The following is a 22,338-nucleotide window of genomic DNA, read 5'->3' as shown; positions in this document are numbered from 1 at the left end:
AAAAAGATTAGATGATCAGTAAATGTTAGTTACTGCATATTTAATGGCTATGTGTTTGTTATTGTGATAGTGCAGTTATGGAAAGGATTAAACATCAAAAACTTCACAAATTTATATTAGTTCTTTCTTGCAGTAGACATTATTAATTTATTTTTTTTATTTTTCCCCTTTTTATTTTAGATTTTGACACATTTGATACTGAACAGCAATAAATAATAAAATTTACTCATACAATAATTAATTTGCATCTCACTGTCAAATTAATTATTGCATTTAATTTTATGTAATTAAACACCACTAAATATTGTTGGATGATGAAACCTTCACATCTTAGAATATTATATTGGATATACAGCAAGGTCTCACTTAATGTCATTTTACTATAACATTGAGAAATATATATATATATTTGTAATTGCTTGTACTTACTTTTGAATTTTCTTTATAAACAGTAAAATTGACTTTGAGGTGGAAATGCTGGTATTTGCACACACAATCCAATAAGAACAGTAATCAAATTTTTTTGTTGAAATATGATTAATATAATTTGCCATCATTATACTTTCATCTTTTTTCAAATAATGCAAACCTACACAGTATATCCACATTAATAACACATTAACATTAAATGTCTTGTGTGAATTGCAAAAAACTTGCCCTGTTTGCATTTGCCATCTAAATTTAAACAATATTCTCTGTATTGGGGAATTTCTGATTATTTTTGAACTGCATTATAGTAGGAGGTATGTTGTATAATTTTTGCTTTTCAAACATTAATGCTTTATTACTCATCTTTACCTGTCACCAGTGATGATAGGTAAAGATCTAAGCTCTGTATTATCCAACACTGATTATGATTGCTATCACTTCTCAAAATTGGGTAAATAATTATTTTATTTGTTTTCTGTAATCTTTCTTAAATGTAATATTATTAATAAAATATAAAGCTCACATTTATTATTCAATATTTAATATTAGCTTTTTGAGCTTTATTTAGATGTTTGGTGATGATTTTATGACCAAAACTATGCTGTAGAGACTTGACTTTTATTTATATCTTATTTTTAGCATATACTAAAAATTAGTTTCATTATTTGTTGTTTCCCTTAAAATTGCGGTTGTGAGATTACGAGGGCACAGGGTCAATACCCTACTTGCCTCTTACACATCGAGTTGGTAAAACTCGTCCACTTTGACTTTTGGATGGCTTTTTATCGAGGAGCAAGGGGTGAGAAAGTCGGCTGGTATTCATGGTTCAGAGTGACTGGAGACAGGTTTAACAAATAATGAAATAAACGTTTATTATACGGCTAACACTAAAATACAGGAGGCTACACAGAGTTAAATGCATATATCTCTAGATTATCTAGGCTAGATGCGATTAACATAAGGTTACAAAGTCTATGATTGACAACTGCTTAGTCTACTCTATGACAGCTATGCCTACTTCCTTTACAAAAGAGAGAGTTCACAGTCTGCTGATAATTACCTCTAAAGTTGAGTGCTATATGTAGTGATAATAGTTCTTTATGGAAGCGTTGGGCATTGTCGATGTCTTCTACCAGTGTTTCTCCAAGGACTAGGTTGAGTCCGTTGCATGGAGATGCAGGAAACAGGGAACCACTAAGACCAAATATAACTTTTGTGTGTGAACTCTCGAGCTTCTTGTGGCTCACACCTTTTATATGATTGTCATGGGAAATCTAACGTGTGATCGACTTTTGTTGATGATGACGATGCAATCTTGATAGCCACTTGTCAACTTTCCCACTGACTTGTTACTAAAACCGGTGACCCCTGATCTAATTCCTACCTCTCCGTTTTTTCCAACAAAGATGTTTACATTTTGAAAACAATTAATATTAATTTTTGATTTGAAGAACGCCATAAAAACCTGCTGGCTCACAGAATTTCCAAGAACCTATTTACAATGTTAAACAAGGACTAATTTTATTAAATTTATTTGATGGGCATTTCTGCTGTATATAAAGTTTATTATTATAATTAAAAATTTATCAACATTTTATTTTTACGTTCAAGTATGCATTTACAATAGAAATTGTAATATTCAAGAGTACCAATAATTATAAATAATTGTTCATATGTAATATTTTGAATAATTTCCTAAGTTGGTTTATTATATTTGTTGTAAATTTATGTATTTCTGTGCATTTTAAAAGTTAACTATAATCTATATATATAAAAATGAATATCTGTATGTCCTTCATGCATTACCACACCGTTTATCCGATTGCCATGAAACTTTGAGAAATTTTTTAATACACTCCCGCGAAGGTTTCTGGCATAGTACATTTATCCTACAATAGATGGTGCGAGTGTGGACGAGCATTTCATCGTGAATTCGATCGATCTCAAATTGTGAAGATCATTTTCCCCTCCAAAAAATATCTCTATACAGTAGAGCATTGATTATCCGAAACGTCAATTATCCAAAAGAATTCCAGTCGGCAAATTTAAATTTTCACCAGTTCTGTGGCACTGCAATCTTTGGCTATGTCTTGGGCTACTCAAATATTTTACGTTTTTGATACTAAATTAACTTCTGAAGTATAATTTTTTATTGTTTTTATATTTTTCAATATACTTATTTTATTTGTACAAAATAAAAAAATAATTTTTAACGATACAATAGTCTTTGTTAGGCTTAACGGAAATAGCCTTCGTTAGGAAAATTCAACGCAAAGCAACATGCAATGGAGAAAAATTTCAACATGGCATCGGTTAATATGTTTTTTCGTACATAATTGGTTATCCGAAATATCGATTTTCCGAACAACCCCAGTCTCCAATCAATTCGGATAATCGACACTCTACTGTATATGCATTTTTGAACTGTTATTTATGATGTTTGTAATAATTTTTGTTTAATCACTTTATTTCAACTATTTTTTGCTAATTATGTATTTGCTCAAACTTTGTTAAAACCTTAACTGTATCCTGAACAACAACCAAAGTTGTAGGAGGAAATTTGCCTATTTTACCAATCTAGGGATCCCCTTTTCCAAATTTTAATATCAACTCAAAATAATTTAAAAAGACAAATTACAATAAAACAGTTTATTATCCAACTATCAGAAATTTCACAACATGCAAAGGAAGAGAGGAAGGAGCAATTAAATAATTAAAATTATAAAGGATTAAAAAGATATATAAAAATGGGGAATATCGCACTTCTGACAATCGCTGCAAGTGTGTGGGCTAAATTTGGAGAATCCGTGCTTCTCGCATGGACAACTGTATGTGGCCGGCTCACGCGTCGAAAAACCTTCCGATTTATTCGTGTACGCACCAGACGGAAAAACAAAAAATATCGTGTATCCACAAGCACTCCAATAAATAAATAGAATTGAAATGTCACTTTGAAATGTTTTCTCAATGAAAATGAATAATAATATAATAATAATAAGTTTCAATAAAAATGATAGCAATGCGTAACGAGTAAGCTAGTAATTAATATATAATATATTAAAAATATATATAATATTTTAAAAATTATGCAAACAATTTATTTTCTTAATTTTAAAGTATACACCAATAAACAAATATAAAAATTTAATATCGAATGGTCAGTACTTGTTCAGTGGCTAACTGTAGGATTATCTTACTGTTTTTGTTCTAATTTTGAAAATGCTACACATAGTGAAAATAACTTGATATTAAATCTCAGACTTGTTTTTTAGTGTAATAATGTTCTTTCCATTTTTATAGAATTGTATTTAGAATCTATCTAAAAAAATTATTAATTTACTCTCAAATTATGAAATAAGTATTTTCTTTTGCAGTTTGTTATTATAGCACTTTAGATGTGATAACCTTTAATAGTGCAGATTAAACTTTATAATAGTAACCTGCATAACATACATCTAATAGATATATTGTTCAAGTTTTTAAAGTAGCTTTGATTCTCTTCTTATTGTAACTTTGTGAATTTGGAATATAAAAGTGTATATCAGATATTTTCAATATACCAATTTAGCTTTCTTAAGTTAGATAGTATATTTTCATATTTGTATTTATGTACAGTACATATTTGTAATAAAGAAATTAAGGATATCACACAGAAAGTAACCATAAAATTGCTTCATCTCAAATGAAAAGTTTTTTATTGAATTTTATAATAGTATGTATAAACTAATACATTTAATAAAAGATCAATTGTTTGCAATTTTATTTTATGTGAAGATGATCTGTTGAAAATTTGCATTTACAGTATAAACAATATACTGTAAGGTCTCTTTTTATGCGGATTATTTTTATGCGATTTTGAAGTTGTGCGGTATTTCATCCAAAAATTTCTTGGACAAACATACATATAGGCTTGTTTAGGAAGCCTGCATATAGACAGTCTCCAAAACTTGTGGAACGCTCAAAGCTCACTCCATTTGTTCTGCTGACATATAAGGTTTATGGATGTAAAGGACAGCTAGATCTAACTTAATCGCTTTAGTTCCTAGCAATTTTTGATATAAATGTAATTAAACATAAAAAATACTTAAAGCTGAAAAAAACGAAAGAAATGCGTTAATTTTGAAGAAAAAGCTTCAAAGTTTAACTTCCTTTGTCTCGACCTTCTGTGAAATTTAACACCGATGAGTCATTGTTTAACATCTGGATGACCTTGAACACAGCTGGAGTTGGATTTCCCGGGGCATTCTCATAGACGTCGCGGGAGGACAAGGGTTTGAAGTAGGGTGAACAATAGCTGGCTGTATATTTTTAAATATTTTTAAAAAATTTGGAGACTTAAAAAACATTCCAAAAATTCAAAAAAAATTTCAAAAATGGCCTTAAGGACCGTGTTTTATGTAACGCTATGTAACCTGCCCGAGATATCTCGGGGGAATTAACTCTTCACATCCAGATGTTAGTGATTTGTTTTTAGAGTGAGCTTTTGCAATTCGGGGATTCTCCTTGTACTGTACATGATACTGTACTTACCATCAACAAGTCGCTATTACATCATTCTGAGTTTTGCATTGAAAGGTATAAACTGTAATTGTTTTGAAATTAAATTTTATATGAATTTCTTTCAGACATTCGAAGTAATTTATTAATTAAGCAGCCTATTTCTTTTAATTTCTGCAAACTTTTTTATGCGGTTTTAAGTTAATTTTAACTCTTTGTTTTGGTTTTATGCGATTTTAGAAAATTACGGAACGTATCCCTACTTTTTCAAGGCAAGTAAAGTCTTTTTTTATGCGAATTTTTTATATGCACTTTTCTGTAGAACGTATCCACCGCATAAAACGAGACCTTACAGTACTGTTCTTTGTTAGCTATTTAAGAGCTAAAAATATATCTATTATTTTAAGTAATGTTTTCTGTATTAAAACTTTTTAAGGTGTAAATCTTTAATGTATTGAGTATATTATTTAGAACAATTTATGGAATGTTTGTTGCTTGTGCTCTAGAGCAGATAACACTTTCAAAGAATAATTTTGAATTAATTTTTGAACTTGTATCTTACACACTAATTTTTATTTGTTATAAGGAAATTGATTGACTAGAAAGAAGAATTTTAATATCAATAAAATAAATACAAAATCAGAGCTTAATCTTATTTTAAGATAGAAAGGAAAGTATTGAATGTTTTCATATAAGATTGTGAAAAAATATTGACAGTGTTTTAATAAAAATAATATATTTTCTCAGATGTAATTTTTCATCTTTTCAGAAATGATTACAAAGATTTCAGTTAGTGTTAGATTTTGTTTTAGAAAAAACAAGAATATGTTGCATATATCTTTATGTACTGGTTTTAAAAAATTGATTTTTTTTTAACTACACTGCATTTATCAGCCCAGACCACAATAACCTAAACATTTTTATGAATTTACCAGAACTTATAAAAATGTTTAAGACAGTGAGACTAATTCTGATGTAATTTTAAGTAAGAATCAAATGAAAAACAGCATTAATGCACAAAGAACATTAGAAAATGTAATTTGATGTTATTGAGAGCTTCATGTAGAAAAGATGAAACAACTCCAAACAATATTGAATATTTTTTTTTTNTATGATTCTTCTATACTTTATTACTAAATCCTAATTATTTTTAAATAAATTTTTTTTCAAACAAATTGTCGGTTTTAAATCTATTCCCTGATTAGTGCTGATCCAATTAGTGTGGTAATTTTCTTTTGAAATCTAGTGTGTTAATTTTGATTTTTGAAATCTCTAAATTAACTAAATTTTACTAAACTAAATTTTATGACATATACGTGGTATGATCCAAAAGTTTGGGGACTGCAGTAATGTATGACAACAAAAGCATGTATTTGAAGTTACAGTGTATGAAATGGATTCTATCAAACCACCTGTATATGTTCAGGTTGGTTTCACCCATATCACGTGATTAAACCACGAGCGCTGTTGTTTTCTTTCGGAGATAGTTACCTTTGTTTTGCAACATAATAAAAATGGAGTTTCAAGAACAGCGCTGCAACATTAAATTTTGTCAGCGTTTAGGTAAAACACCTATGGAGACTTTAAAATTGCTAAGAAAAGTGTACTGTGATTCTACCATGGTGAAACCAAAGGTGTACAAATGGCATTGGCGTTTTAAAGAGGGCCGAGAATTCATTGCAGTCAATGAATGCTCTGGATGACTTTCGACTTCACAGAACAAGGAAAGAGTTGAATTGGTCTTGCAATGGGTTTGCAAAGATCATCGCCAAAACCTTGAAAAAATTGCTGCGGCTACTCACTTATCAAAAACTAGTTGAACATCTTAACATTCACTGAGTGTTTCAGCACATTGTCCCTAGGCTTTTAACTTCTGAACAAAAGGAAGAACGAATGAGAATATCGGGTGATTTAATCGACAAAGCCGATAACGATCCAGCTTTTTTGAACCACATCATAACAAATGATGAAACGTGGTGTTATTTATTGGATATCCAATCAAAACGTGCTTCTTCAACATGGAAATCACCTCCTCACCAAGAAATTCCGGCATGATCGGAGCAAAGGGAAAGTCACTATGGAAGTGTTTTTTGATTCTCAAGGAATTGTTCATTCAGAATTTATTCCTGAAGGCAGAACAGTAAACAAGGAGCATTATCTAGACATTTTACATTGCTTGAAGGAATCCATTTGTCATAAACGACTGCAGATCTGACAAAGTGGAGACTGGTACCTTCTGCATGACAACGCACCTGCACATCTGTCCCAAATGGTCACACAGTTTCTCGCCAAAACTCAAATTAATGTGCTTCCACACCCCGCCTATTCATCAGACTTAGCCCTGTGTGATTTTTGTTTCCATCAATGAAAAAGCATTTGCAGGGATGTCGTTTTGTGTCATCAGATGAGGTGAGAGCAGAATTGCAGGAGGCCTTACAGGAGGTTTCAAAAAATGGCTTTCAGCAGTTCTTCCAGAAGTTCTACACGTGCTGGCAAAAGTATATCATTGCCCAAGGTGATTACTTTGAAGGTGGTTGTGCATTGGCAATATAAACTTTTTAAGGTAAGGAATTTTAAGCCAAGTCCCCGAACTTTTGGATCGTACTATGTATATACGAGGCGTGTTTTTAAAGTAAGTACCGTTTTAATATAACGCCGCTGGAGCGCTGCAGTTGGCACTTAGTGCATGCGCGCTGTGTACCTACATCTGTTGGGAAGCCACAAACACCGTTACGGAGCCAGTCAACTGTGTTTACTGTTGTTTGTGTGTTATTGAAATGCCGCTGCTCATTGAGAATCCCGCCGACTGCGAAGTGCGTGCCGTTATTCGTTTTCTCAGTGCTAAAGGCTCGAAAGCGGCTGAAATTCATCGCCAAATCAGTGAAGTTTATGGTGAAAGCGTTGAGTGAAGGAATGGTACGAAAATGGGTTAGGGCCTTTAGTAATGGCCGCACAAACATTCACGATGAGGAACGAAGTGGGCGACCTTCAGTCATTATCGACGATTTGATTGAAAAAGTGGACTGTAGAGTGAAAGAGAACAGACGATTCACGATTTCATCTTTATCTAAAGAGTTTCCTGCAGTTTCAAGAAGTGTTCTCTATGAAATTGTGACCGGACGATTAAATTATCGGAAGTTGTGTTCCCGTTGGGTGCCGAAAATGTTGACGGAGGAGCACAAAACCAAACGTTTGGCCAGTGCATTGACTTTTCTTGAGCGCTACAGTGACGAAGGAGATGATTTTTTAAGTCGTATTGTTACAGGCGATGAAACGTGGGTAGCCTACGTTACACCGGAATCAAAGCAACAATCCATGGAATGGCGACATTCATCATCTCCAAGGAAAGTCAAGTTCAAGCAAACAATTTCTGCTCAGAAAATCATGTGCACGGTGTTTTGGGACAGATACGGAGTGTTGCTTGTTGATTTTTTGCCTCATGGTGAAACGATCAATTCAGCTGCATACTGTGAGACTTTAAAAAAACTGCGCCGTGCAGTACAAAACAAAAGGCGGGGCTTACTGAGCAAGGGTGTCGTTTTGCTCCACGATAATGCTCGTCCACATACGGCAAATCAAACTCAAGACCTAATCACATCATTTGGCTGGGAACAATTAGACCACCCTCCATACAGTCCCGACCTAGCGCCGAGTAACTATCATTTGTTTCTGCATTTGAAGAAGCATCTGGCAGGGCAGCGCCATAACAATCACGACGAAGTCAAAATGACCGTTCTGCAGTGGTTGTCACATCAGGCGGCAACATTCTTTGAGGATGGAATACAAAAGCTGGTCCCACGATACGATAAGTGTCTCAATATTAATGGGAATTATGTAGAAAAGTAGTGTAAAATATGGGCTTTCACATAAATAAAAATTTTGTTAAAAATGTTTGCTTGTTTTTTTTTTATATTTCAAAACGGTACTTACTTTAAAAACACGCCTCGTATATAATGTGCATACTAATTAAAAAGATGAAGCATCTCTAATCCTATGAAAACAATATAGACTAAAGGGCAGGATAAGAAATAATGAAAAATAAAAATGACTTGTTCCCAATTACACATTCTCTGTCTTCATCCAAAACAAGGATATGTGAATGGGGACAAGTCTAAATACTTTAACCTAAAAGAACAGAGAATGTGAAAAAATGGAAAAGCTAAACAACAAACATTAAGCATGAGAAGAAGGGGGTTGGAGAGTTTGCAGAAGTTACAGCATGTGGCAGAGTAATAATTAGAATTTTCAAATTTGTATTTAAATCTAGTGTATAATCATTTGTAATGTGCAGTATAATTTTGAACAAAATTTGAACCAAAGGTGGTGAGAAATAACTTCAATATACATAACATTTATTTTTGATCCCTTTGGTCATCCTCAAATCTGAAATATCAAGTAATATAAATTAACTGAAATTTTTTATATTAGGTAATTTTTTTCTGAATTTTTATTGAAACAATTCTTCTGTATATGATAAAATCATTATGTATAAAAAAAGTTTGAATAATTTTATTTTGAGAATGAAATAAAACTCCATAAAACTGGAGAGGTAACATGCAGTAAAATTGTTAGAGATTTTACTCATTTTGCAGTATGTTAAATGCAAATTAAGTGTGTAGTTTATGTATGAAAGTTTTTATATAAAAGAAAATCTGCTATATATCTCCATATATAAATTTGATATAAGCAAATGGTTTTATATTAAAATTTATACATAAGAACATAATTGGTTATACATTTGACACAGGTTTCTAACAGTTCTTATCATTTCTTTCATTACAGAATTTCATTCTCAAATATCCAAACTTTTCTTCAAATGCTTTGTATTTCTATCTGATGTTTTATTCTATTTTAAGTGCCAGTGTTAATTAAATTTAAAAAGCTTGAATGGAATAATTTCTGAAGTTATGATGTAGTAATAAATTAATTTAATGTTTTATCCTTTTATTTTCCATCATAATATTTGAATTGACCAACTAATCAGTGGATTATAAATTGAGATATGAAAATATAAATTGAACAGTGAGTGATTTGTTTGGCTTGTATTTGTCTTTTATATGCATGTTTTGTTCAGCATCATCATGGCCGCCTGGAATTCAGTTATCCTCAGATATGCAAGGTTGTATTAAATTTCCCATGAAATCATCAAATCACAGAGTAGAAAGTGAGTGTTGTAGTGTAATAATATTTAAATTGCTCGTGTTATTTAATAAATTTATAAATTATTAATGATTTTCATTTATTTAAAATTTTCAAAAAATCTAATTTGTTCAGTTTATCATGAATGAAATAATTATTTTTCATGAGAAATAATTATTATATCATTTTCTAACAAAGAACTATCCAGCTCACCTTCTAAATGGGTTTTTTTTTTAATTTAGAAGGCTAACAGGACATTTATTTTTGATAAATGATGTATTTTAAACTGATACCTGATTATTTTCTGACTGATTTGCTTGAAGGTGTAATTTTTAATGACTGACTTTTTATTTTGAGTGTTAATATCTCTAAAGATGAGTTGTAGAAACTCCAGTGTTTTGAACTCTGTAAAAGCACTTTTTGGTGAATTGATTGTGTTTTATTCAGTTCCATTTTGAATGATAAAAATAATTATCATTTTTAACACTGTATATATTGTTACAAAATAATATAAAAATTAAGAAAAGGGCATTAAAATTATACCACCAGATTTACAGGCTCCACAATTTAGGCAGCGTCTTTCAGGCTGAGCTCAAAGCCATTCATATGGCAATTGACTGGTCTGAACAGCATCTCGATAACCAACAGATAGCCATTTTCTTAGATTGCCAGTCTGCCATTGCTCTCATTAACAGCAGACAGCTTCACCCTATCACAACAGCAATAAAAAATCTCACTTGTCTTTCCTCAAACAGTTATAGTATCAGCTGGGTCCGTGGGCACCAAGGCACTGCTGGAAACGAAAGAGCAGATCAGCTGGCAAAGGCTGCTGCCAATGATAATATGTTGGATCCCATATACAACATGCTCAGACATAGCAAAATCAAAAGTCTTTTGTATAATGATATTCTTCTCTGCTGGCAGAACTCTTGGGACAACAACCATAGTAACCGAACCTACCAATTCATACCTAATATCACCGAGCACCACTGCCATACCTGGATTAATATCAATTCTCTCCTTACTCAGTTTATTACTGGTCATGGGAGATTTTCTAGTTATCTCCATTGCTTTATGGATAAATGTACTCCCCTTTGTGCCATCTGTAGATAGTGGTTGGGCAGATAGTGGTTGGGACAATCCACCTCCCGACAGGAGGTGGATGGTCCCAACCACTATCTTTACAGATGCGTGTGCCTTGAAAGGGAACGTCTCAAAATTGAACTAATTGCACAGAAATTAAACATCTCCTGGCCGTGTCAGCAACACGATCTCCTTAAACACAAGGATCTTTATACAGCTTTTCGTAACCTAGTGCTTGCTTATGAGCAAGTGTCACCCATCACCACACATGAGTAGTTCCTCACCAGGCTTTGTTCTTTTCATTACCTCCGCCACTGCTACGGACATCTGTAAATACTGTACATATGCCACCTAACTGCTACTGTTTTCAAAGTTGTAATGTAATGGTTCATATTAGTTCTCTTATGTATTGTATTCTATACTCAAATTGTATTTTACACTCTATTATAATGCATCATTACTTTATTTGCTGTATTGTACTCAATTTTATGTATTTTATGTGCTTTTTCCTTCTACACTTATACACTTATGTTTTATTTTGCATTAACACTTGTAATATTGCATAGTGTCTGTACTTGTATAGCTTTCAAAATCTATCACTTCGTAATTCTGTATGTACCTTATACTGTTAACAAATTGTATTTAACTACAACATCATTGCTATACCTGCATCACCATTGTATTTACTCTTGTATACTATTCCAACCTACTTCTTGATATCTCTAATTCCTGTATTGTAAACAAGTTAACAACTACTTTATCTGGTTTTCATTCCCGGTAGTGCCATGCGGAGCCGGACATGTACAAACTGTTGTATATAATAAAGATATTGACTGACTGACTGTATATGGAAGGCAAAAAAAAAACGGAAAGCACCAGGACCAGATGGTATTACTTGGAGGATGGCCCAACACGCCTATATGGCAATTCCTACAACCTTTTTGGTTCTCTTCAACAAATTCCTGAGCTCGGGCTACTTTCCCAGGACTTGGAAGGAGGCCTCTGTTAAACTGATCTTGAAAGACAAAAATAAACCTGCAAATGCTTCTTCAGATTACTGTCCCATCTCACTACTGTAGATAATTGGCAAGATCCTGGATGCTCTCATGGCAAATAGAATCCAACACCACTTAGAAACCAACAAATGGTTGGACAACTGTCAATACTGTTTTAGGAAGGGCAGATGTGCCCCTCAAGCAATGGGCAAAATTGTGGACTATGTCCAGGCTGCCAAGGATACTGGGAACCATTCAATCATGGTCTCAATTGATTTTAAAGGTGCGTTCGACCACGTCTGGTGGCCAGCCATCTTATACGAACTGGTTCAAGCTAATTGCCCACATAACATCCTAATGCTCCTAAGGAGCTACCTCTCGGAAAGGTATGCAGTGGCTATTGAGAAGGGGAAATCACTACACAGGACTGCCATCTCCAGGGGTTGCCCACAAGGCTTGAAATCAGGCCCCCCTGTGGAATATCTTGTACAACAGGCTGCTGAGGCTGTCTTCGGGCCATATCTCTATTGGCAACCCATACATGCAGGGTTATGTTGATGATTTGGTCCTCCTCCTCCTCAAGCTCCAACCAAACGACCCTACAGAACCTAACTAACAATTTCTTAAAAGAGATCTACAAGTGGAGTGTAAACCACCATCTAAACATCAACTACAGTAAATGTGCCGTGGTCTTTCCGAAGGATAACCTCCTGAAAAAGATGCCAGTAATTAAAATTAATGATCACAGGATTCAAAATGCAAATAACATCAAATATCTTGGTGTGCTATTTGACCCAAAACTCTCTTGGAAGGACCACACCTATTATATATATGATAAAGTGACAAAGATGAACTCTTTACTCCAGCATATCTCTAGGAGCCTCTGGGGCTTAGACTCCAAGCACAGCAAGACTATTTATAAAGGGGCTATTGAACCTATCCTCAATACGCATGTGAGGTGTGGGGTGTGCTGTTCAGAAGGTGCATATCCGCAAAAAGCTCCTCTCTGCACAGCGCACCGCAGCAGTTGCCATCACCAAATTCTATAGGACTGTACCCACTGATGTCCTCCTCATCATTGCAGGGATGACTCCCATCCATTGGGTCATCCTGAAGAAATACCTGTTTCACAAGCTAAAGCAACTACCATATCAGAAATTGACATGGACCATTTTCAGTTTCTAATTAAAAGTTTAAACTGCCTGCAGACATGTGTCCTAGGAAAATTCCTCCTGGACCATGGACTGGATATTAACTATAGGCTGGTATACACGGTAAGGAAATCCTCAAAGGATGTGCTTAACAGACGAAAAAAACTCGGATATAACTGGCTGGATCAAACATAGTAATTTACAAAACTTATTAAAATATCTCCCAGCGTATAAAGAATTATTTTTATTTAAAAATGGATAGATAGAAAAAAAAATCACGGTTAATCCTCAAAGGATTTCCTTACCGTGTATACCAGCCTTATGACTTGCATACCCATCATCCTGCCAATGATCCAGACCCCAACATCTGTCTCCATCAATCCACCATCCCACAAAGTATAAACTACTATACCGATGGATCCAAATCTCTAGAAGCTGTAGGCACGACTGTTATCCTCGATGACCCAATGAAGAAAACCTTCTGGCAAGGTGACTATAAGCTGGATCCATCTTGCTCCATGAACCAAGCTGAGTCGCTAGCCATCCTTAGACGTATCCAGGATAATATAACCAGTTACAACAGTAAAAATATTAACGTCATCAGCGACAGTAGAGTCGCCCTTTACCAGATTCGTAAGCGTAGCTGCTGCCTTCCCATTATCAACAGTAGCTTAAAGATCCTATATGAAATCTCAGATACTGTCAATATAAAATTTTACTGGATCAAGGGCCACTCAGGAAGCAGTGGAAATGACAAGGTGGACAACCTGGCCAAAAAGGCCTCCTCTTTATCCACGGTGTGTAGCTACTCCTCGATCCCCCTGTCCTGGTTTCAAGGTAAGCTGGACTCAATTTTAATGTCTTGCTGGCAGAAGGAGTAGGATGAAAGCCTGACAGGGCGTCTCACCCACAACTTTTCCCCCATCATCTCTCATAGGATCAGCAACTACCATTTTACTACCAATCACATCATGATCCAAATTCTTACAGCACGTGGCAACTTCAGAGCCTACCTCTACAGGTTCTTGAGGAAGGGGAACGGTTTGTTCCTCTGTGATACTAATGAGAATGAAGATCCAATACACTTAATCTTCATCTGCCTGGGTCACTCACACCACCATGCAAACCTTCGTAGGACTATTGTGGAATGTGGGTATCCTTGGCCGTGCGAACTATACACCCTTATTGAGGACCAGATAATCTATCAAAAATTCAAGACCTTTGTGGAACACCTGAAATTTACGCACTATATCACTATCAGCACAAGTGGCATCTAATAGACAGCTCATCTTCTGTGTCAACAAGGACCCTCCCCAAAAGGGACTCCTTACTGCTTCCTCTTCCCCCCCAAATCGGCCTCATCTGTTCAACTCCTCAAGGTATCATGCTATGAGCCTTCTCCATCCCTGTAAATACAAATTGTTTTGCACATGTATACCATTGTATTTCCTAGTGCTATGCAACAGTTTCCCTTTGCGGCTCATGTCCTCCTTTTTCCACTTTCAAACCTCCAACCATCTCACCCTCCTAACTTTTCCTCAAATCATTCTCCTTCCTACCTTCACCCGTCTTTCTTATCTTTTAAGGCTACACCTTTGAGTACTGCCTTTTCTTTCACATGTATGTATGTATATGGAAGGCAAATGGTTAGGTTAACTAATTCAAAGTGCCACTAAATCTGACATTTAAGTCAACAAACTGTACATCTCTCATTTCTGACATTCCAAACATGGAGAACTACTGAATGCTATCCACTATGGTGAATACTGTTTGCATATATTTTCCTCAAAATAATGTATTTGATACAGTAAAATAAAATTTTGTTTTGTGTATTCAGAAAAATTAGATTAAAATGTTCATTATAGTATAAGGAAGAAATTTTACCATCTTCCAGCATTACATTTATTTTAGTGAATTAAGTTTAATACGTTAAACAAATAAATCTAACATCAAAAGACAGTACAATTTCTTCCTTATACTACATTTGGCATCATGTGAGAATTACGATTTTATATACATTATAAAAAAAATAAGTAAAAAAATATACACATATATTATATAATGTTTTTTCTGTTAATTATAAATGGCATAAATGTTTAGGCAATCACCTGAAACTACTGGAAATAGAACAAGAATTTATGTAGAATTTTTGGTTTTATGAGATACATGCTGATGTGCGATTTTCTAGTAAAACATCATCATACTATTAAATATTATTGAATGTAACACTGAAAGTTTTGTTTCCTCAAATAAAATTAAATTTTTAGAAGGACAAGTCTGAGATTTAATATGCACAAACTTTAAAATTAGCAAAATATCACAAGTTATATTTGGAACTTTTAAACTTTTTGGTTCAATAAGAATTTATTTGATGAGACATTTATAATACAGTAGAACCTCGAAAACTCGGCTCTCGATAACCCGGCACTCCGGATAACTCGACCACACCCTGGCAGGGCAAAAAAATCCTTAGTTAATTAATTTTCATTATAGACAGCTTTATAAAAGTATAAAAGCTCTCATAAAGTATTTTTCTGAGGTCTGTCTTATCAGGTAAATTACTGTACACAGTGTATTCATTAATTTTCATTTTCATGTAGTAAAGTACGTAGCCTTCATAAAGTACGTAGTTTTCCTTTGTTTAAGGGTATTTGGGCAGTTTATTCTCTGTTATATTCTCAAGTAAACAATACATACAAGTACAGTACAGTATTTTCTGAGGAAACACTTGTACTTATTTTTTTAATCCCATTCCCGATAACCCAGCATTTTCACAAACTCGGCCACCCTTCGGTCCACATTAGGCCGAGTTTTCGAGGTTCTACTGTACAAATTATATATTAATTAACACTTCATTAGATCTATAGGATGCAGAAAATGAACAAATATAACATGGTTATTATAAGATGTAGAAAAGGATATAACAGCTTTCTTTTACATTTTTAAAGATGAACTTTTTTCCCCTTGAAGTAACATCCTTTCTAACTCTTAACTTCCTTTTTCATCTATTTATTTCTCTTATAGAATTGATGATGATATATTAATTGAAAATGTTTGCCTCATTGAGTAAAGAATTACTTTTAAGATCTGTTTATATGACACTTGTACAATGAGCATTGTGTGAAAATTAATTATATCAAGAAATTGTAATATTTTGTCTTTGTATAAGTTAATAACAGTAGTTTTAAAAGGAGCAAGTATATGAATAAAAGAAGAAAATACATAAAATTGTCAATAAAATTAGTCACTTATTCATGTTTTTAGATCAGTGCTTATCAAACTAGGGAGCTGTGAAACTCAATGCTACTGTACAAAATCTTTAAACACTTTTCTATTTTTAATATACGATGTATTCAATTAAAAAACAAATATATATATAGTAGTGTAATGAAAATCTATATGAAAAATAAATTATATATTATGTTCATTTTGAATTAAAAGTGATAATTTTTTTATAGTATAAAACAATTGTACTATCATCAAACTGTGGTTTTTGCGTTGTTGTTGCTTTTATCTTTCGTTGCTGTGAGTGGAAGAAACAAACGAGATGAGATTGTAACAAAAACTAAACTTTTATTGTCCTTCTCGCGTACTTGGTACAGCACGTCTCGACGATGCGGCTAACTGGTGGTCAACGGCCTTTGTGGGGTGAGTTCGAATTTATTCCAGGAAGTGATGACTCATACACCCGGGGGTATTGCTTGTATTTTACAACCGTTAAGGGTACAGATGTGAAGGGTGGCGTTCACCACAGAGTATCCCCCAGTGAGGGACGAGCAATAGAATTGATGTCAAACGAGTCGTTTAATGTTACATTATGGTGACTAGTCTTTTAGGAAAATGAACGTGACGGCCTGATCTAGTCATGACGGTTTGATCTTCTCTAGAGGTAGTTTCCAGTTTTTTGTTGTATTGCATCAGTGCTCCTCCAACTGCTGCATCTGACGCATCTACCCATATGCATAGTTTAGCTCCGGGTATTGGATGGTGGAGAAGTGTGGCATTGGCCAGTGCTTCCTTAGCTGATACAAAGGATTGTTCTGCCACTCCTGACCATTGCAGAGATCGTGATTCTGTTTTCCGAGTGAGTGATGTACGTTTCTCGTTCTTTTTTCCTTCTAGTAGTTGCACTAGTGGGGCGAGGATGTGTGCCACTTGAGGGATGCATCTCCTGTAGAAATTTATTATACCTAAGAATCGTCTAAGTTGAGTGAGAGACGAAGGTTTGGGAAATTCTCGGATGGCTCTGACTCTTATCAGGGAGTGGTTCCAGACCCTTTTCCGAGACCTTGAATCTGAGAAATTCAATTGATGGTCGAATATGGCTGAGAGCTATCATCTTATCAAATTCGGCCTTAGCGATTTTAAGTCTATCGGGTGCTAGGCGACATGGTTTCGCCATTATGGGCGGACCAATTGTTTCTATATGATGTACTACGTTGTGTTTTATGGGTTGATTAGGACATGGAGGTCTGGTGATCTCAGGAATTCTTCCAATATCTTACGATATACGGAATCATTGGTCATTATTTTAGAGTGGATGAAGGTTTCTAATAATCTTCCTGGAGAGTTCACCTTGGTCTGAACGTCTGTGAGACACTTGCGTCTAAGATTCGGTACCAAATGGAAATGATAGAAGAAATCTGTGCCTATTATTGCCCTTGACACGTTGCCAATAAGGAATTTCCAGCGAAAAATCAAGAGTGAGTGTTCGTTGGTCGTAGACATGAATTGCAGTTGTGTTTGCTGCCATCAAGGTCATTTGAGATGTGCGCTTCTTTTGAGACGAAGAGGCTGGAAATATTGATACGTCGGAACCTGTGTCGACAAGAAAGTTTATGTTCGTTCTCTAGTCTAGGATGAACAGGCGACAAGATTGTTCCAGCAAAGTGCATGTCGCCTCTATGCTTTGCCGCTCTCGTTTGTTGGAAAAACTACACGGAGGAGTACATTTTTGTGCCTTTGTGCCAAAATGGTTGTGGTACCAGCAGTAGTTGTTGATACTGTGGTGAGTTAAATTGCAATGTCCTGAACTGCTGCGGGAGCGTCGAGAAAAATGGTCACTGCGATCCCGACGTGCTTGTATTAGTTGATTGATTCGCTTGTTTATCTATTTCGACTAGTATTTTGTTGGTTACTGTATCGGGTTTCTCAGGTTGCGATACTGAAGCAATCGTTGCGGGGGTTACTTCCGCCATGCGGTCCGCTATCTCCGCTGCTTTGTCTACGTTGAGTGGGGTAATGGTGGCTAGGATGGATTGGACGGAAGTCGGAAGATGTTGTATGAATAATTCTAGTATAACTGCGTCCGGGATTTGAAAATTTTCTGCCCAATGCTTTAGAACACATAGTAGTTCGGAGGGTTTGCGATCTCCTAGCTGTTCTCCAGCCAATAGTTTTCGTAACTCCTGTTGAGACAATTCACCGGATCATTTAATAAGTTCCACCTTTATGTGACCGTACGGGTCTGTACGGTTCGGAGAAATAATAATGTCTCTAACCGTTGATGCAACTTCCGGTGGTAAATGGGCCACTACGTAGTTGAGCTTTGCGGCACTTTCCGTGATCGGCTTTGGAGATCCTAGCGCAAATGTGCTTTTGCACATGTGGAACCATAAGGCTGGGTCGGGAAAGTTGTATGGAGGGATTTTTACTGCTGCAATCTCGACCATGATCTGACGACTGAGGTCTTGAGAAAAGGAAAACGGCGTACCTGATGAAGGTTCCAATGGTAGCTCTTAGTCCGGCTCACCAATGTGGTTTTTGCGTTGTTGTTGCTTTTATCTTTCGTCGCTGCGAGTGGAAGAAATGAACGAGATAAGATCGTAACAAAAACTAAACTTTTATTTTCCTTCTCGCGTACTTGGTACCGCACATGTCTCAACGACGTGGCTAACTGGTGGTCGACGGTCTTTGTGGGGTGAGTTCGAATTTATTCCAGGAAGTGATGACTCATACACCCGGGGGTAATTGCTTGTATTTTACAACTGTTAAGGATACAGATGTGAAGGGCGGCGTTCGCCACAATACTATTATAAAAGCTTCTCTTTCCTTTGTCCATCATTTAGGCTGTCAATATCTGCTAAATTAATGTGATTGGTGTGTGTGTGTGTATATATATATATATTAACAAAATGTGAGCATAACAATATTACTTTATAAAATGTTTGTTAAAACTATAAATGTTAGTTAATTTTTAAACTAAGAATTCATATAAATTCAAGAATTGTAAAATGTTTTAAATTTTTGGCACCTTGTCAGAAAATGTTTGAGAAGCACTGTTTTAGATATATGGGATCAGAATATATACTAATAATATTTTTCTCTTTCAATATCAAAATATTATCACATGTTAATTTTTGATTGTTTTATTTAATGAAACAAATATTTAGAATTATTGTTTTGTAGTCAAATCATAAAATTCATATTTATTTTAATGTACAGCACTTTGTTATAATGTAAAAGTTTGATATTTTAGAAACTTGGATTTTAAATTCCATAAGGTAACTACAGCTTTATAAATAAAATAACATATTTGCACTGTATCTCAACAAATAATAAATAGATAGTTTAAAGTTACATAATAAAATAAGTCAAGCAAAAAAAAAGATGTAATTTTTTTTTTCTAGAAATAAAATTTTTCAATTGCATTGAGAGAAACTTTTCCATAGTTTCATTGATATGAACATTGAAATACAGGATGGTCATAATTAATTAAAGTATCCCCTATTTAACGGTTGAGGGGATATGAAGCATTTCAAACTCAACTAAACTTTTTTTATGCTGATTTTTTTCTGGACAGGCAGAAGAGATTTTCATGAAAAAAAAATTTAGTTTCAAAACTCACTACTATTGAACTTGTGGCAAAATCTCTCTGCACAGTTTAAGAAGTAACTTTCAGTCATTCACAGCATTCACCATTGGCATTATTTTCATTAATCAACTACATAGGAAATCACACTCAAGCAGTCATGACTATTGCTGATATGCACTAACACAAATGGTATTTCACCTACCATGCAGTTTTATACCCAAAATTTGACCATAGCATGTGTGCATAATGCATATGCTATTTAATTTTTTTTGCTTAGTACCAGAGGTCCCACAGTCTTAAGTTTGGAACTTAATTCTTTTTCCTCAGAAATTTTTCCTGAGGATTTCTGGGCAACCCTCAAGGCTTCATGGAAAGGGGGTGGAAAGTAAAAAAAAATTTAGATGATCAAAGAGACAGTACTGCCTTAAAAATGTAAACCAAAATCTTGTTTAGAAACTTGCATTGTATACCCAAAATCAAATTAATCATGTTTGACAGTGGGGACTTATAGAATTACAAAAATAATACACTGCTTTTTGTCACATTTCAAATGACTATTTTCTTAGTTCTTTTTTTCAGGGTAAAAAATTATATTGTATACACTTGTGCAGATTTTTTTCTGGACATCCATTAGTATTCATGATATGTAAAATTGCATGATAACTTATCTTTATTTGAATTTTTAAATAAAATTGTTATAAAATATTTATAATAATTATACTACTATACATGATTGTGATTATAGTTGACAAACATTATAAAAATTATAAAGCAGAATTAATAAATATGTATTCTTAAGTTGAAATTGTTTATCATTGGTTGTAAATTTTTATCTACCAGCTAAGAAACCTAAGAGGGAAAGTTTTCTATTTTATTGGCTTTTTATCTGAAGCTGTTTGTACTAATTTTAAGTACTACCTCACATTTAAAAAATGATGAATTCAAAGTTATAATTATGAAAATTCAAAGTTATAATTATGAACTGGAAGTAATAAATATTTTGAAATTACATAAATTAAATACTATATTATTTAAATTTTATGGTTCTTTAAATTTTCTCTGTATGTTGATTCCTTTATGAATAATCTAGTGAATATAAATTTGAATAAATATATTTTATTTTTTAAATATTCTTTTTACTTAAATTTATTTTTTATTTTCAGATCTATAAAAAAAGATGAAAATATATGAGATATTGGAATTGGACATAAGATCTGATTTAACAACAATATTATTGCAATGTTACCAATCTGCACATTGCCTAGTTTAAAAGAAAAAAACTATATATTTTTTTTCATTAAATTCTTTGACTGTGTTAAACTAATTAGGGGAAACAATATATTTAAAATGCATTATTTTCTTGCAAAATCTTGTTTGGATCTTTTATTTAAAAAAAAAAAAAGAAAAAAGCTTTCCAGCCCCTTTTGGGGTTGACTGGTACTATGATCTATTCCCAATTCCTATTGATTCTGCTGCCAGACCATATTTGGAAGTCTTTATTTATGTGATGTAATAAAAATAGTCATATTTGGAATGTGTTAAATTAAAGTTAACAGAGCAAGCATTAAGTTGTGTGTATAACTTCATTATAAACATAAAATTTCTAACTTTTGCTATAAAATTTTATTACACTGTTATCACTTTGTCCTTCATCCACAGACATACTCCTGCATGTGCAGCATTAGTAAGAAAATACTGATAATACCAAAATAGATTTTCAAATGATTGAATATATATGTTTTAATTATAATTTGCTTTAAAAATATTGAATTTTTATGAACTTGAAAACAAAATATACAAAGATAAAATTGGCATTATCTAAATTATGAATTTTAATGTGTTTATATTCAAAATTCATTCTGCAAGTATAATTTTTTGAAATTTTGTAACCAATTGTCAAGTTATTTATTTATCTATCTAAACAAAACTAGGCTTACAATAACAATGGCCAAAGTTTATTATTAAAAAAATTTTTTCCTTAAAAGCTTTTTTTTCACTTTTTTGTTGTGTTAAACTGAAGCTGAAAGTCAACCTTAAAAAAAAATTATTATAAAGGAGTCGGTAATAATTTTGGTTTTTTCAGAATTATTTCTGGAAACTTATTTTTATATTTTAGTCTCTGAATTGTGAACCTGTTTTTAATTACCATTATTATTGGAAGAATTTACTAAAATTTTAGGGGTGTGAATAATAAATTATACTAACCCTTCGAACTTACAAGCGTAAAAAA

At 33.6% G+C, this 22,338-nt stretch overlaps 1 protein-coding gene and 1 pseudogene across 2 annotated transcripts in view; one reads left to right on the top strand and one right to left on the bottom strand.

Moving 5' to 3' along the window:
• LOC111616346 overlaps window positions 1–21,676 on the top strand; it is a 36,867-nt gene extending 15,191 nt beyond the window's left edge. The window contains exons 5-6 of one of the 2 annotated variants that reach the window (XM_023357766.1): window positions 10,001–10,090; window positions 21,272–21,676. In XM_023357766.1, the coding sequence (XP_023213534.1) occupies window positions 10,001–10,090; window positions 21,272–21,279 (98 nt within the window). In that variant the 3' untranslated portion in view covers window positions 21,280–21,676. The remainder of the gene's footprint in view (window positions 1–10,000; window positions 10,091–21,271) is intronic. The other variant, XM_023357767.1, reaches the window with a different exon arrangement.
• Window positions 18,314–18,966, bottom strand: LOC111616345 (annotated as a pseudogene).
• Window positions 21,677–22,338: the final 662 nt, after the last annotated feature.

This window comes from Centruroides sculpturatus, unplaced genomic scaffold, assembly GCF_000671375.1.
Source record: "Centruroides sculpturatus isolate CEXI.00-Female unplaced genomic scaffold, Cexi_2.0 scaffold2099, whole genome shotgun sequence".
Classification (NCBI taxonomy): Eukaryota; Metazoa; Arthropoda; class Arachnida; order Scorpiones; family Buthidae; genus Centruroides; species Centruroides sculpturatus.
The sequence above is the reverse complement of the archived record's forward strand: the minus strand, read 5'-3'. Positions and strand labels throughout refer to the sequence as shown.